Genomic DNA, 18,371 nt, shown 5'->3' with positions numbered 1-18,371 from the left:
CAGGTGTTCTTAACCCAGGGACTACCTGTATCTGTATAAGTATGCAATCACTTTGCAACCACTTTTGAAGGTCAAGGGACAAGAAGGGAAAGCAGGATCCTGGAAGTGAAAAGCTGACAAAAAAGATGGTGCTGTTAAAAAAAAGTATTAGATTTCCAGGCCATATTTTATATCACCAATTTAGGGGACTCTTGGAAAGGGATGGGCCATACCTCTGAAGAGCAAGAAAAATTGTCTGGCAAAAGCCTTGCTAACCTTATCAAGAGAGCTTTAAACTAGACTGGAACTAGGAGACAGGCACAGACTACTCAGGAAAGGCTACTCAGAAATCTTCAGCACATGGCAAGAAGACGACCACAGAACTGAGACATCCCTGGTTTCCAGAGTCTGTATATCAGTATGTAGTACATAGTGCATAGAGATATGTAGCAAACAGGAGGATCTGGGAATCTTAACATGGGAAAGCAAATATTTCTTTGATAGGTATAAAAGAGACATGGTCAAATAAGAGTCATAGGTTCAAAGAAAGCAGGCAGACTGGCTTCCTGTGTGAGAAACCCTAGGTCTGGGAAGACAGTTATCTCCCTGAATATGGAAGTTGAAAATATTTCCATAACAAACAAACGTGACACTGTTATGGGATTTTACTATGGGCTATTGATCCAGGCAGAAGATGTGGATTATACCTTTTTAGATCAACTTATTGAGTTCTCAGAAGAGAATGCTGAGAAGAGGAAGACTTCAACTATTGTGATCTTTACTGGAAAACTAACTTGTATAGGAATAGAGTTTCCACATAATATTTTTCTGAGCTCTTTTGCTAAGAATTTCATTTTTTGGAAATTGGAAGGGGCTCTACTATCTTGTATGCATGCTTGACCAATAGAGAGGAATTGGTCAGTGGACTAAAGATGTCATGCCCCTTGGGAAAAGTGACCACCTTATATTGGAGTACGAGACATTTAGGAGAGAAACATGTGAGAGAAGTCAGTCCATACAATGGACTTTTGGAAGGCAGACTATCATGAACTCAGGCAAAGGTGGACAACATATTGTGGCTTGAAATCTTAAAGGATTAACAAGTTGAAGAGGGATGGGATATTTTGAAAAGCAAATTACAGAAAGCACATACCCAAACAAACCTGATGAAAAAGAAAAATGGGAAATTTTTAAGAGGCCTCTATGGGTAAATAGCTCAGTGACAAGCTGAAAAACAAAAAGGAGATGTGTAGGAAGTGGAAGCTAAGGCTTGTAACAAAGGAGTACCAAGTGGTAGCTTGAGACTGTAGAGATGAAACCAGAAAGACAAAATCTCAGAATGAAATGAGGGTGCCAATAATACAAAATATACTCAGATGAATTTTCCAGATATGTCTGAATTAAAGGAATAGTCAAGTAAGCTGTTGATCTGTTTCATGGGAAAGGTGGGGAAATAATCATGGGAATAAGAAGGCAAACTGCTTAATATCTTCTTTCTGCATCTGTTTTCCTTCAGAAGAGGGAGAGAGCCATTTCTAATATGATTGGGGAAAGAGGGGAGGATGCAATTTAAGATAAATAAAGTCATAATAAGAATCCCATCTGAACTGCTAACTTAAGTGAATTCAAGTCTCAGGGCCAAGACAGCAGAGAACTGCTGACTCTAATTCCTGGAGAACCACTGCTTTAAGACTGGAAAAGAACCAAGATAAAACCAATGTTCAAAAAGGGGTAGAGAGAGGACCCAGGAAACTACATCTGTACTGGGCAAGGTACAACAACAGACTGTCAAGCAGCATCTTTGTGACCACTTAGAGAAGAATGCTACCATCACCAGTAGTCGGCATGGATTTGTCAAAAACAAACTGGGGCAGACTAAATTTATTTGTTTTATAGTGAATAGTATGGTAGACCAAGGGAATGTTGTGGATGCAGTGTGCCTTTGACAATGCTAAATAGATGAATATGGGCTAGACACTATCTCAGTCAAGTGGCCTTGCAACTGATTGAACCACTACATCCAAAGGGTGCTCATCAATAGTTCTGTATCAAACTAGAGGGATATATGAAACAATTCAACAACCAACACATCTCTTCCAACTCACCCAATCAGTGATTCTATGATTTCATTATGAAGCCTTTTTTCCCAATGATTTTGTGATTTTTGTGATTTGTTGGATTTTGTGAATGATTCATGATATGATTAAGTCAAATGACAGCTTTGCTTTTCAAGGCACTGGAAATAAAACACATCAAGAGTTTTCTATTTTAATGTTAAAATTTAATGTTTAAATTTAAATACAGAATATTCATTTTATTTTTTGCTTTTATCTGTTCAACTTTGTTATTTGCTACCTAGGAAACTGCTGTATTCGAAGCCATGCTATTTGTCCATTTAACACAGCATTCTTTCTCTCAATGACTTCAGCTCTTCAGTGTCTTAGGCTAAGACATCTACAAGGCTGCTATATGATCCTACAACTGGAGGTGCCAGGGATTAAATCTAGGTTTTTTGCCACTGAGTTATCATCCCCTGCATAGTTGTCTTTATACCACAATACTGTACTTTCCCAATGAAAATTACTGTATTTTCTTGCAATTCCTACTCTGGTTCTCAACTGTGGAATATTCAAGAGTACAAGTATGGGAAGTTACTTTCCAAAAGAGAAGTAAGGAACCTGGAATTACCTTTCTATTTATTAATAATGGAGTGATAGGTCTTGGGGCATCCCCCATTGAAAACATTGACTTTTTCATGACTTCTAGGAAATTAGAGCATTTTGATGTTTTTCTTCTAACAACAACAAAAACAAAAACTTTTTTTTAACTGTGTATTACAGAAGAGAACAAATGGTGCTCCAAATGGATTTTATTCAGAGATTGACTGGGAAAGATATGTAAGTAAAAAAAAAAAAACTGTTGACAGTAGTCTTTTAAGACATTCTTTGTTCTCAGTGAGACCTGGTTACTTATTTGCATGTTTATTATTGTGTCACAGATACTATGAATTATATTTTTAGCTTATCCTATCATATCAGCACAAAATTAGTAACGATACCTGAATATAAAGGATGCTGCTGAGACATCCACTTACCTGATGCATCCCTACAGTTGGCCTGGATTGAATTTTTGTCCCATGAAAATAATAGGTTATGTACAGAAGAGATCAGCCATGTCTATTTTTGCCCTTGCTAATAATCTCCACTTGTTAACATACTGAGAGGATGCGGAACTGAATGTATTTCTGCTGATTATCCTGGAACATTGAGAAGTGAAGAAATAACAATGAACTTTATTATCTTTCCCAAACTGCTGGCCAATGAGAGTTCAGTTACTCACACATGTGAGATGGGCAGCTATATATATTTACCAAATAAATAAATAAATCTGGCTTCACCTGAGCAAAAATTTAGGACTTTTCCAGATAACCAGATTTCTGTCTCCCATCCCTACTCAATTCAGTTTAAAATGTACCTAAGGTTGATTTGAGCTGTATTCACTGATTTAGTATCTATTGTGACATCAGGGCAGTACAAGTGCAGTCATGTTTATATCTTTGTGAGTCAACACCCAACTGTTGCTTCACCTCTGGCCAAGAGCTGAGCAAAGAAAACTGCCAACTGATCACTACTCACTGATTTGGAAACAAAAAATACTGCAAAACATTTGTTTGGGGGGAAGCTGCACGAGGGGAGGTGCATTGCTAAAAATTATAAACAAGTGCACTTGAAAAATTTCAAAGCCTTCCCACTCACCATGACAGCAATCCTCAGTTGTCCTCCAAATTCCTGATGCTGATGTACTGACAATTGTGTAGCTGGGCTCCTTTTCCTAATTATGCAGAGAAAATCCATACATCCACCCTTGTCCTGGCTGGAGTAAACCAGCAAGGCTCTGAAGTGGTGTTTTCCATTCACATCCATTTGGATTGTTCCACTCATGTTGTGTTGCTGTAAGTGTCTGTGAGAATCTATCTTGATTCTGTGCACTTATGCAGAAGCAGAAGAGCTTGCATGTTTAAGCCTCCTTGCTTTGAACAGTGGCTCCATCTCTATGCTAGAATATATTTACATCATTGCGTTAATTAGATTGTACAAATTTGTCTCAGACAAATTGAAAATAAAATCTATAAAACATTAAAAAGCAATTATAGAGAGCTCAGTTTCAGACAGATTATATTGCTAGTATGAAAGACATCCACATAGAAGAAATTAAAATTTTCCCTGAAATCATTTTAACTTAAATTGAAAAGAAGTTAAGCATTTATATACACATGCTTATAATTTTTGCTTTAGTACTTGCAGAGCTGAATCAGGCAAGATACAGTATGTCTCTTTGTTTAATCCCTCATCATATACTGTATGTCTTTATCCCTCTGTGTATTCTTTATTTTGTTAGGTAGAGAAATATCTGTGTGTCACAAACACCATAGATACATATTAATACTATTTTGCAAGATATCCTTTAGGAGATTAGGTGATTGGATTAAAATATTATTTTTATGTTTACTGTCTGTAAACTAAATGACATATAGTAAAATGTATGTATGTGTGTATGTATGTATTTAATGTATGTGGTCACTTACAGAGTGACTCTGGATGGCTAACAGGGTTTCAAAAAATTATAATACAAAAACAATAGTAAAGAAATAAAATACCCTGTCGGGAACAAAACAGAATAATAAAATTACATTACTAGCAGACTCATATGTCTACCTGGTCCAGTGCCAGAGGAAGATCCAGGTCTTTAAAGACCAACAAGGTTGGGACCAGCTAAATCTTGGTGAGGGAAGGGATGCTGTTCCATAGCACATGGCTTCTGGGTTCCATCAGGTGACGTTGTTTAATTGATGGGATTTGGAATATGCCAACCCTCTCAGATCTTGTAGGTTGGGCAGAAATAATTGGAGTCAAATGGTCCCTCAAATAGCCAATTCCTGTGCCATGTAGGGCTTTATAGATAATCACCACAACTTGATTTGCATCTGGAAACCCACTGGTATCCAGTGCACCTTACACAGTAGTGGTGTTACATGGACTTATTGAGGTGGACCAATAACTATTTGCTGCCACATTCTGCACCAGCTGTAGCTTCTGAATGGTCTTCAAGGGCAGTCTCATATAGAGTTCATTGCAACAGTCCACATAAGAGTCACTAAGGCATGAATGATTGTGCGTAAACTGTCCTAGACCAGAAATGGGTGTAATGAGTACATAAGAAGAAAGTGTGCAGAGGTGTTCTTCAAGTAGGAGCCAGGAGTCTAGGAAGACCCTCAAACTGCATTCTAGTTCTGTCAAGGGAAATGCAATTCCATTAAGAACTAGAAATGCAAAGTCTATAACTGGGTAGCCCCAAAATCTACAAATGCAATTCTCTTTTATTGATTAATTCTTTATGTAATTAAAGGATTCATGTTCACCTTCCTCCTTCCATGCAGAAACTAGAGCAGTTAATAGAGCTATTTTATAATATGGCCACAAAAAGCTTCCTGGATAAGCTTTCACTACAGGGAGGCTATTACATACATCAAATGTTTAATAGAAAAAATTGCTTCACCATTTTATATATTGGACTACTTTTTAATGATATATGGTTGGTTTCTTTTCTGATAATGTTTATTTTTGTTGTGCACAATTGTTTGAATTAGGTGGCCTTATAAATGCTCGAAATAAATAAATAAATAAATAAATAAATAAATAAATAAATAAATGGCCTCATTAATGAGATTTTGAGAAAAAGGGGAAAAAGAAAAGAATGTTTGCAAATTCTAACTCCTTCACTGTATTTGCTGTACCAGAACTCACCTGAACTTGATGAAGAAGGCTACAGCATCAGACCAGAAGAACCAGGTTATATCCTTTATTTTTAATTTGCAATTTCCTTTCTCAGGTTTGTGGCCCCCAGATGAGCTAGCTACAACTTCCAGAATTCCCAGCCCCTTCCTTCTCAAAACTCAGTCATGTGATATTCCCAATGTCTGAATTCTCTGATATTGAGAAAAATTAACCTTAAAGGCCAACAGGGAGAGAAGAGTGGGAATCCAATGTCACCATCATTTTTAGTCCTGGGTTCCCTGCAAATGTGTATTGTGCTACAGGCAAGAGGTTGCCTGATTCCAGCCGCCATCTGCTCTCCACAATGGGCCATATACAAGGCTCTCTGGGGCTCCTTAGCACTGTCAGATTTCCCCTTCTAAGTTTAGAGCTTTGCTTCCAATTTCAGTAGGTGGAATTGAAATGTATATTAAGACCTCTGGAATGGTGCCATTCATTTAGAACTTGTGCCTTGTAGGTCTATCTTGAAACTGAATAAGCTTACATTGTAGTCTATGGATTGGTTGCATTTCTCTTTAACTGTGATCTACCTACCAAAGGAAAGCACTTTTATTCTTCAAGTGAATCTGAAGAGGAAGAGGAGGCACACAAGAAATTCAATATTAAGATTAAACCTTTGCAATCTAAAGATACTCTTAAGAGTGCAGCAACTGTTGATGAACTGAAAGCTTCTATAGGCAATATTGCACTTTCACCTTCTCCAGTGGTAAGCAGAGTATTTTTAATTTGTTACTTCATAAGAATTCCCATACTGTATTTTGCTCATTTTCCAGGTGGTCATACAATCATTTATGGTATTCATTTCCTCAAAACTTGGTTTTGTCAAGTATTTCACAGCATCAGGGCTTCCTAGAAACTATTTTAGGTTTAAGATACGGTAAAAAACATCATGGCTTCTACAGCCGCTTGGCATTTTTGACAGATCTTTTAAAGAACATTTTAAAGAACTTGCAGCAATTTTCTATGCATTCTGCTGTTATGGTTTTTGAAATGAATAAATGACATGGATGTGATCTATACTTTAAAAAGCATTTTGAAAAGCATTTGCATGAGAAGTAAGAGGTCACTTATCAATGACTTATGTATTCAGAATAGTCTTGCAATGGCCACAATTCAGAGATTTTTAAATTTTTTTACACTGGGCTGAATTCTTTGCTCTCCCCCTTTTATATCAGTTATTGGAAATCAGGGGTGAACCCAAAAGGGATCCAGGGATAGGAAAATGAAGAACGTCATTAGAAATCTCCAGAAGTCAGAATAAGAGATCTAAGTCTTTATAAGATGCAGGAGTGATGATTAGCATCACTCTGTCCCTTGGAACTCAATAATACCTTTCACTCTCAATAGTGCAAAGCAAACCTACAAATTTAAGAATTCTCAAGACCTGATATTTTTAGCCACAGAAATTCTGTGAGAAGTCCAATTTGTTGGAAATGTCTAGACTGACATGGTGTTCTCTATTATAGCACTGTCTCAGTAGGTCCTCTCTGTAGCCTCTGTGTTCAGAGATGACTGGGTTCTGTGGTTTTTGTTACGATTTCTGTATCTCTGTTCTCCTTTAAAATTAAGCATTCAGTTTTCCCATCTTGGCTTGAGATAGAGACCATTAGTGTCCCCATTCTAGCTTTGTCTCTCTCTCAGTATGTTTAGGAATCTGTCTGACTAATGTGTTTTGTGTTTGTGGCTTATTACCTACTGATCCCATGTGGGTGATCAGTTTTCCCCCTTAGATTCCAAAGAGATTCATTTCAGACTGCATGCTTCTTAGCAGCTATTTATTTCTCTCTACCCCACCCCACCCCTGTAGGGGGCAATTTAAAAGCTGCTACAGTGTCACCTTTTTCATGTTAAACACAAATGAACTTATTCCATTTTGGTGCAGGTGAAAACTGTCCCTTTTGCACAGTTACTGCTTATTCCACAATGTTCTCTGTCCCTAACAAATTTAATATCCAAAACCATACATTATTTTCTTATCAAAACATTGGTATTTCTTAATTTTTTAAAAAAAATCTGGTTAGTCTTGCATGTGGAATAAGTAGCATTTCAGAGAAAGCAACTTTAGAGCTCCTGCCTTTCACCTTGCAATTACCTCTCCACGCTTGGCTTCCAGAATTGCGTGAAAACATTGGAGGTGTGTCAGTGTCATTAATAGAGTTGTGGAGCATGATCACTGCTTCTGAACACTGTCAAGTTATCTAGATGACATATGATAGTCTTCCAACCCTTACATTGGGTAGCCAAGTCACCATGTGATCCACACGCTCCTCATAAACCCAGCTTTCTGAATTTGTAATAACTCTATTTCTACCAAGAACCCCATCTTCAGAAATGCATATCTGCTTATCATCCTAAGAAATTTTTCCTCTTCCTCAAAGTAATGCCCTCTTTCTCCAATGTAGCACATAGCTGACATCCTGGAAAAAGGCAATGTGAATAAGTATGATTCAGTTGTGAACAGGAGGTATACAGTAGGTCCAGTGGTCTTATGTCAGAACACCCTCTTGCAGAGACTTTGCTCTTGGCAGATACCTAAGGATGAACTATATTACAGCCAGTCAAGGTTTCTCTGTCCAAATAGAGCTAGTAGAACAGTATATCAACACAGGATTTTTCATTGGGATTTGTTTCTGCTTAGTATGATGATTAATTCATTAAACGCTAAGTAGTTCTTATTTTCACCCCATACAGGTAGTTAACTTCTAATTGTCTCAAAAGTGTCTCATTGGGGTGATTTTTTTCATCAGGTAGATACTTATATATTTACTTTAGACATGAATCATTTTAATATCATTCCCCCTTCTCAAAAATTATGTAAATGAATTGCAACTCTACAAGTTTATCACTTTCATAATAGTAGTATCCTTGCCATTCTGTGTGGAAAAGCCACGACAAAATGCATACTGCAGTATAAAAAGAGGATAATTGCAACATTCCCCCAAATGGTCCCCAAGTAACTATTACTAATACAATTTTTAAGAAATGATTAGTAGTAAATAATAGTGTTCTACTTGACATAATTGCATAAAGCTTTTGAATTTCCAGTTGAACAAAAGATATGGCTTTGTTTTAGCAGTTGCATTTCTTCTATCATTTGACTTTAACAACATGGAATCCAGCAACATTCTTGTAACACAGAGCTGGAAACAAATTTGGCTAAACCAAATCATGCAAATTGTTTGAAACCTAGTGTTTGGGATAACATCTATGCCTTTGTAATTTACTGCTGCACGAAGGTCCAACTTTTATGCTTTGTGTATATGTGTAGTGTGCTGGTCTTTATTTCAATAAATGAGTATTGCAGTCATTATGAAGTCACCAGGCTAATGCAGCTGGGTTTGGAGACAACAGTGTGTTATATTGTAGTATATGGAAATCAAGTTCAAGAGGTGATTTGTAACACTCATTTCCTGGACTGTGGAAGACATGGAAGCTGTTAATCAGAATGATGACTTTGTTGCATTTAAGAGAATACAACTTCCTCATCAACTGATGCCATACAATTTAAGGAACTTCTAGTGCTTTTCATGAACACAGGATGCTGAGAAGAATCATTTAAATAGCTTTATAACTATACTATGCAAAAGAAAACCTAGAAAACCTAATGTCATTCCTTTAAATTGAGTGGGGCTACACTTTATATTGGTGAGATGTATTGTGTGTATATCTGTTTGTATGATAAGTTAAAATCTCTGGAACATTTAAATAAAATGCTGCATTCTCTTGACTAATAGAAGTAACATCCCTTGGTTAGCAGCATTTGAATTCAATCTTATGGGCAAAAACATTGTATATTTATTTTGGAATTCTGCTTTTGGCAAAAAAGAGGATTTTTCTAAAGTTCCTGTGAGTTGTACTCCATCATGCTACCTTGATCAGAGAATTTGTCATACTGAAAATTCACTGTGACAATATTATATTGTCATAACTGGGCATTCTGTATAAGAAATCCTCTGACTGGCACCACTTTTTCCATTTTCTATTGCACTGTTTGTAAGAAAATGTGATCAATCCATAATTAGAGTCCATTGGAGTTGGGTGGCTAATGAATTCAAATTAATTAATTAATTAATAATTAGATTGGTTACTCCCCCAAATCACTGATAACGCTTTGATGAATGTCCTTTAGTTTCTTGGCTAAAATTTAGATCATATGAGAAAAAGTGGCAAGCACTAAACTGATATGATCGTTTGAAATCCTTATATTTTTTGGTATTTTCAGTTAGAATATGATTGGCTTTTTCAAAAACTTGTTTTGTTTCTTAGAGGAGTTTTCTCCTTCACAGATGTATGAGCATAGATGTTGATTCTAACCATTGCAATATAATTCATGAGAAAGGACATCTTTTAAAAAATATTTCAAAAGAGGTTTGTTTGCTCAGGTAGTATTACAGAAGTAAATAGTAATTGCAATATTATTATGGTGGTCTAAAGATTCTCTCCTTCTCTAATAGCCAGCTTACTTTTAGTTGATTTAGCAAGGGAGAATTATACTTATTGAATATATATATGGGAGAATGTGCTTGCATATGTAATGAATTTAGACCCAGGTGTACATTAAATAGAATTTCAAACATTTGGAAAAAGGAAGACTTTTTTGCTGATTTCTCCTTTCCCTGCAGCCGCCTCTAAAACTGCTCCAGGGAGTTGAAAGGCTATCTAAACCAGCATAAGAACAATACAGTAGGGGAAATATGAAATGTTGATTAGATAACTAGCATTTTCTTCTCTTGCTCCTGAATATATGACTATTAGTGCTGCTACCAGGGTTTAGATGGCCCATGAGCTGAAAACCCACTGCCAGTCTCTGTTTCTTGCCGGAAAGCAGCATCTGAAAAGAAGCAGAGCCAAACCAACATCAGGACTGAAATTACTCCAGCTACTTTTGTCCAGTATTTTGTCCAGACAGGAATGGAGAAAATTTGCCCTGTTAAACCTAAAAGGAAAGGCTGGTACAAAGCGTTTCTTCTATATATTCCTTTTGTTATTAAACAAGAAGCCATTCCCACTTTATATGAGTTAGGGGTGGACATATGGATGATGGTTGTATCGTATCAGTTAGCTGTAAATCTTTCTAAAATGGATTTTTTTCATGTCTTTCTTTAATCCTCATTAAGAAAGCAGAAGAGCTACAGTATTTTCAAGCCATTTTCAGGCATTTTGCTATTGAATTTATTTTACAAGAAATATAACCTATTTTAAAATTTTGCCTCGAACATACATTGTTGTAATATCATGAATCACTGGCTGTAGCACTTGTACAGTTTGTTTCTTTATTTATCATATTTATATAGCCGCCCATCTCACAATCAAGTGACTCTGGGCGGCGTACAACAAATTAAAAACAAAATATACAAATTAATATTAATATTAAAAACTTTTCAATTATAAAAGGCACAAAACTAAAAACAGAATAAAAAAGAGATTAGGCGAAGAGGAGGTGTTAATTACACAGGAGCCATCTCAATATTTCACCAGTCCCCTTATGTTACTTTAAATGTTACCAAAGAAATTGTTAAATACAGCAATAATAGCAACTATTTGCTCTCCTTTGTCACATTCGGATTAGCCCAACAATAATGTATTATAAGCAACTGGATTTTTGTCTTATGGGATGAGGGGATGTATTATTTCTTCTACCAAGAAAACTTGATGATGGGGTGTGTTTCTGTGTGGTGAGTGTGTATGAGGAGGGGCTGTTCATGTATTTCACGTGATTAGTGGATTTTTATGTTCTTAGGGTTTTTTGTTTGTTTAATCTGAGGCATGGATAGGTTCTTCAAGGTGATTTGTTAACAAAATAATCTTTGTGAGAGGGTCTTCTTGCCAACCTTTAGAAAAAAATCACCTCATCATTGAGAATTCTTTTCATTCAACACTGATAGATTAAGAAGAAAAGACCAATGTGCCCTATTTTTACCTGTGACTATGCTAGTCATTTCTTCTTCTCTCCCTCCCTTCTTCCTACTTACTCTAATAGACTTAGCAATGCCTTGCTGTACCCCTTAGTCTACTTTAAACAATGGCCATCTGCTCAAATGTAGAAAAATATGAGGAGGTTGCACTTGGGAGCAAGTAACATTTTTAACCTACTGCAGTATCTAAAAGTAAAAAGAATGGGGGAAATAGCTAGGAATTGAAATATGACAGAAAAGAACAGTTTAGTTTAAACCCTTTTGTGGTGTTTTGGCAAAGAAGAACTATCTTCTCAACTAACTCCTCTCATATCTTAAGCCAGTGTTGTCCAAACTTGGCCACTTTAAGATGAGTGGACTTCAACTCCCAGAATTCCCCAGCCAGCCATGCTGGCTGGGGAATTCTGGGAGTTGAAGTCCACTCATCTTAAAGTGGCCAAGTTTGGACAACACTGGCTTAAGCAGATGGCAAACAGTTGTGGACTGAAAATGAGACCGCAGCAGAGGTTTCATTTTGTTGTATCTAGTGGCGGAATTAGTATTTATAGCTTTCTGTTGAATTGTAATTGGATTCTGTTTGATGGCCAAAGGAAATGTGCTGTTCTAATACGTAATCAGTAAGTTTTCTTCTCGATTAAATTGTGTAATAGATTCTGACTGCCAAACTGCAGCGTTACTTGCAAGCAAGTCTCATTGAATTCAGTACGTCTTGCATCTGAGTAGATATGCGTAAGATCTGAGCCTGCTTAAGCTGAGAAAAATCTGACAGCTTTATTTAGGACTATATTTATCATCCCATGTTATCTGGAACCAATACGTCTTCTATTTTATTGTACTTCTTAGCCAGGATAAATCTTGCTCAGGATAATAACCTATGACTGGTATTTCTTAAACATTTACTTTTGTCAAGTCAACAATATTAGCAGGAAGTTGGAGTAATTGGCAGTTTAACAAAGCAGCTATAGCACCATTTTTTCTTTAAAAATGTGCATGGATAATGGTGGAACTCATTTTAAATTTAAAATTTTTCTGATTGATCAGAGGCAAATAAGATAACACAAAAATAATGAAAATGTGTTCAGTCTCTTTGATAAGTTACAGAAGATCATTAGTGTCCATCACATTTACTTGTTTTTAATTAGTAATTAAGCTAATTAATTACACATTAATTGAGAAATATTATAGTGTATGTCAGTAATGAGAAATTGGGGGTTTGCAATGTTTTAATGCTATAATTCTATACAAACTTATGTTAAAATGGTCTTCTCCATTCTGGGTATTATCCGGAGGTGTGAACATCTTCTTACACAATTCTCCAGCAACCTTGGCCACTGCTGGGCATCCTGGAAGTTGAGGACCATAAATTCAGAAAATGTCCAGGCTAGGGAAGGCTACTTTATAGCAAACCTCTTTAATCCTATTGCAATGTATTTCTGAATAAGTATGCAGAGTCTATGCATATTACTAATGCCCATTTCTGTTTGAATTTCTCTTTTGTATTTGGTAATAAAACTTCTAGTTTTTTCATAGTTACACATTTATCTTCATTGGAATTTTGGAAGTAAGTTTAACTAAAATTAATTTTGAAAGATTTCTGAACAAATGTCTTTAGGACTGATCTGTAAAATATTTAATGTGTCATTTCATGAACTCTTCATTATTTTTTCCATGGCTTTATGTACAGTGGAAAATGCCTATTTTTTTCTCTTCTTTATCTTAATGCATTTTGCAGAGGAAAAGTCCGGTAAGAAGTCTTATTCCCTAATACTCTAATTTTATTGGATGTAAACAATAATATTATACACATGAACACACACATACACACAGACTTTGTAGTATCTGGGAGGGTAGTGCTGTCTGGTTGTTCATCTTCACATCATTTCACAAGAAGGAAGAAACCAAGGATAGGTTTGGGAAGATAGGCTCTGAATAGTAAGCACAGTTCTTCCCTACACATTGTCAGCAGCACTAATGGGAATTTAAGAGTAGAGAATGGCTGCATGTTACTTGAACCACTTGCTTTCCCTGAAGAAACAGGAACCATGTCATCCATGCAGACCTATTGGTCACTTGGGCCAGGTGTCACCTCTCCAGCTAACCTCCTTATAGAGTTGTCGGAATAAATTGGAGGTTGGGGAAGATTTGTAGTTGGCAAGATCAGATTCAAATCTGAGATGTGAGATTCAAAGGCAACAAAATTCATTTTGAACTTTTGAGGTTCAGCTTGATAAAAGATTTGAAGATAAAAGATCATTCAGTATGATGGGGAAGCATCAAAGAATCATCAGTCTCCCTTTGAGTATGAGAGAAAATAGCACAAATAGAAGATGTTTTAGAAAATATTAAGCCTGCAAAGTTTCACCAGATAAGTTCAAAGGTTCAACACACTGAAGTGTTGAAATATTCTTACTGAATGTCTTTAAAGGCAGAGGTAGCAGGGATAGGAAATGAAAAGGCACAGAAGCTTCAAAATTGTCCAGCAAAGAACCTATAGAGAAATTGCACTGAATTCATCAAGTGTCCTATTCCAAATTATTTTTTTTTTAAAAAAGCTGTTACTAAAGATTTAAGAATTTACTACTGTTGTAAACACATGCTCTTCTAGACTAGGAGACGTGTTAGCATGCCTCAGTGGCAAAGTTAGACTCTTCCAGGAACACATTAGATGTAGCTTATGCAGCAATATTAAAAAGGTATAAGAAATATGTATTATCACTCTTTTGTAAATAACATATATGGTATAAAGAATAGTTTGTATTATATGGAATAATATAAAAGCAAAGCACACTGTCTCAAACCACTCACACAGTGAAGAAACAGAAATAACAGATCCTCCCTATTTTGGGAGAATAGGGGTCTCAGTGAGCTGAAGAATTACAGACAGACTGGACATAGAGACTAACAAGAACTTAACTACAGATATAATAAATAGAATGAGACATAAGGAAAGATAATGTAAGCGTTATGTATTGGGGAAAAGAAAAATCACATAACAAAGAGCAACCTAGATTTTTAAATTTCAACTTTTATTGAGTTTTACAATAAAACTCCTTTCTTTCTGTTTCTCTTCTTCAAAACAAGCCTGGACCTGCCTAAACAAATTCTAACAGAACACATCAAAAGCAGAACAGTAGTCCCTAAGCATTCTGATAGTTCTGTATAAATCTCACTGATTATTCCTGTTGGTATTAGGCACCCAATTCCACTATGCAAGCCCTCTCAGTTTTAATCATATATGGAAAGAAAGCTGCAACAATGTTTGAGCATCTGCAAAATCAAAAAGTCTATCAAATCTCAGAATTATCTGAGCCATCCACTCCAGTCACTTTGATTAACACAGTCCCCATTCTTATTTTCAAATTTGGTTTAATCAGGTAAAGCACTTTGGAAAGATTCAGTTATGAGATTTGATAGCCTTTTCAATTTTGCAGATTCTCAGACATTGTTGCATGGCCTTCACTAGCATGAAAAAAAAAAGCTTATTCTACAGTTTTCAAATAGAAATGAACCTGCGGTCTTGAACCTGTTAATGGCTTTGTTGGAAGAGAAAAATAAGAATAGATACTTTACCCTTCCAGTGAGAACATAGCTTCTTTGAAACAGGGTTTCTGAAGGGAAAACAATATAGTAAAAGTTTCAGTGTTGCCAACCATCAGTCATCTAAGAATTATTTGCTGTAGGTTTAAGCTTTTCAAAATATTCAATGTTTTATATAAATTATTTACTGAGCATAGCTACTATACTGTTAAATGGAGCCCAGAGAAAATAGTATGGTTACATGAGTATTGCCAGCATCCGAAGTGTGTTCTCTGTTTTTCGGGGGGGGGAAAAAGGTAGAATATTTAACTCCATAGTTTGGCCTTTTCCAACACAAGGAATACTTGCCAATTTATTAAAAAGACAAGAAGCTGAAAATATATGTCTCCCTCATCAGTAAAGTTTTTCCCTGTCCCCAATGATAATGAAAAGGAAGCAAAAACCAGAGACATTTTTTAAGTTAATGCACATATTTTTGTATTTCCAAAAAAGTACTTGGAGTAATTGCAAATTTCAAAAGGCCAGTCTCCTGAGCTTCCCAAGACCTATAAAGGCCTATTCTGTAAAGAATGAAGATATGGTTCTTGATTAATTAATCTGACTTTTAATTAATTTTAATTAATTTAAGATCTGTAACTGCTTTTAACAATAAAAATGTGGAATAAAATAAGCAAATGTGGATTTTCTCTTGATGTTGTTCCTGCAAACAGCTTTATAGTGTAGGTTTATTTTTAAAATGAACTTTAGACAGGCTCAAGAACTTAAATGGAATTGGGAAGAGAACTATCTGAGGAAAAATAGTTTTGAAACTGTCATTTTGTGAAGCTAGAAGACCTCATATCATCCAAAGCCATTTTACTACTGATCTTTCACTCTCTGACTAGGTATCTGTTCTCTCTTCCTTTTTGCTGATCACAGAGACGCAGCCCGGTAAGTCATGTATTCATGCTGAAACATGAATGGCAGAAATGATTACAGATTATTTAAGATAGGATTAGTTTACATTTATTTGAGGAATATGCCTCCCATATCCTGAAGAGAGTGTTTGGGAGATAACAATTCTTGCCAGACTTTACAGATCAGGTTGGCTAAGAAATATAGTATTTCCCATTTTCATTCTCTTTAAAACTTTCTCTACTGCACTCATGGTCATTCTGTTCTTCTTGATCATCCTTCTTCCTTGAAATGTGATGTTATTGCCTCATTTTCTGGGGTTAAAATATTCCATGGAATATGATTTGAAAAGAATAGGAAGCCAGAAAAGAGCTGTCTTGAAAAACACACGCAGGAATGTACAGTATGTGTCACAGAATAATCAATTTGGATCCAATCCATTGTCACCATTTATCCTGATATCAGAAGGTAACAGAAGGGCATGTAAGAACACCTTTTGCATATGCAAAAGTACACACACACACACACACACACACACACACACACACACACGGTTTCTTTTTCATACTTTCAGAGTGTTCTATTTTCTGTTTTGATGGTTTCTTTCTATCTTCTTCAGTATTACAGTCTAGGTTTTTATTTTAAAAAATTTAGACATAAGCCAATGTACAAGCAAATGAGATTTTGTGAATGTATCAACTAGCTCTAGGGCAGTAAACAGGTTGTCCAGGATCAGGATTTTTTAGCAAATTGAGTGTGTATGGTAATTGTTCTAAAACAACTAGAAATGGTTATGTAGTACATTTGTAACATTTACTGTTCACCTCTGTTCAAAATGCATGTTTGTGTGAATATGGGTGAATGAATAAACTGGCAAAGGAATTGCACCAACACACAAAGTGTACTGTATGAACCCAATTTAATGTATATTTTATTTTACAAATGTTATTTTCCTATGGCTTTTCAGTATTTCAAAACAAAGCAGTGTTCCATTTATGTAAATATAATCCTTTAATTCTAAACTGTAGTTTTCTGTATTTAATTTTAGGGTACAATTAAGAGGAACTTATCTAGTAAGTATCATTTTAAAAACATGTTGGACTTAAACTGGTGAATATGCATTAGATAGGATGGAATTCTTTCATAATTTTCACATGCTAAAATAACTGCAACAGCTAATTCACAAGAAAGATTGTATTCACAATGTTAGTAATATAGTCCTCAAAACAGATTGAGGACACTTTTCTACATGCTGTTATGAAATTTTGTATGAATGCATAAATATAATTAATAGTCTTTGATGGTCTCATTAAAATGATGCATTTAAATCAAAATGCACATGGAGAATTTGCAGTTAACTGATTGCACAAGCCAGATCAATAGGCCCTAAAAATATATATACTTCTCTGGATATAAGTGAAATATTAATCAGAACTCATGGAGTACTGTCCAAGATTGGGGGCATAATTAATCTCACTTGAAATGATTTATGAAATCTTTTATTATGTTGAGAGATAACAGTTAGGTTTCTACCTGATTTATTATGTGTTAGTATGCATTAAGTAGAAAAGTGTACATTGCCTAACTTTTCATTAGTATGTTTATATTGTGCAGATGTTGATCACATGATCATATCTTAAAAAGAGATATTAAATTGTAACATAATATTCTCCAAGGCTATTATAGCCTTTCACACAGGCAGCAGTTTTACTAGTGCTCCTCCCAGTTGTCCAACCATGGGGCCTACATATTGGCTTTCATTCAGTCCCTGCTTCCCATCCTTAGCCTTGCCTTATGAGCAAAGAAAGAAAACACCCCTTTGTTCAATTTGAAGTCAATGAAATGGTGGCAAGGTGGTATGGGTGAAGGGCGACTTGAGTGAAGAATAGGAGGAGTGCTGGGGAGCCAGGAGGCAGGAAAGTCGAGAGTTCCCGTTGAAAGAAGAATTGTCCCACAGCTCAGGAGTTAACATTGCCAAACTGTTCTTGCAGTAATAACTCCTGCACCACAACTGAGCCAAAATTAACTGGTAACCTGCACAAAGGTTACCAAAGCCACAACATTATAGGAAAAGGAGTATACCTCTGATCCCAGATCAGCACAAACACCACATGTTCAGGGGCCCACTGTTCAGCTGACTCTATTTAATATTATGCAGGCAATTTGTCTACACTGTACTCTGAGAAAACTATTTTAAATGTATATTTTGTGC

The 18,371-nt window shown here is 35.8% G+C and overlaps 1 protein-coding gene across 1 annotated transcript in view; it reads left to right on the top strand.

Annotated features, from left to right (window-relative positions):
• Nucleotides 1-18,371, top strand: part of SGIP1 (SH3GL interacting endocytic adaptor 1) — a gene marked incomplete at its 5' end in the record, with an annotated part of 89,229 nt that overhangs the window by 10,399 nt on the left and 60,459 nt on the right. Inside the window, 6 exons of the mRNA XM_088153400.1 lie at nt 2,820-2,876; nt 5,777-5,831; nt 6,344-6,519; nt 13,461-13,472; nt 16,184-16,195; nt 17,208-17,232. Coding sequence (XP_088009526.1) covers nt 2,820-2,876; nt 5,777-5,831; nt 6,344-6,519; nt 13,461-13,472; nt 16,184-16,195; nt 17,208-17,232 — 337 coding nt within the window. The remainder of the gene's footprint in view (nt 1-2,819; nt 2,877-5,776; nt 5,832-6,343; nt 6,520-13,460; nt 13,473-16,183; nt 16,196-17,207; nt 17,233-18,371) is intronic.

The sequence above is a fragment of the Python bivittatus genome, unplaced genomic scaffold (assembly GCF_059951505.1).
Source record: "Python bivittatus isolate LINGU-HERP-01145 unplaced genomic scaffold, Pbiv_v1 ctg000700_np1212, whole genome shotgun sequence".
NCBI classification, from domain to species: domain Eukaryota; kingdom Metazoa; phylum Chordata; class Lepidosauria; order Squamata; family Pythonidae; genus Python; species Python bivittatus.
The sequence above is the reverse complement of the archived record's forward strand: the minus strand, read 5'-3'. Positions and strand labels throughout refer to the sequence as shown.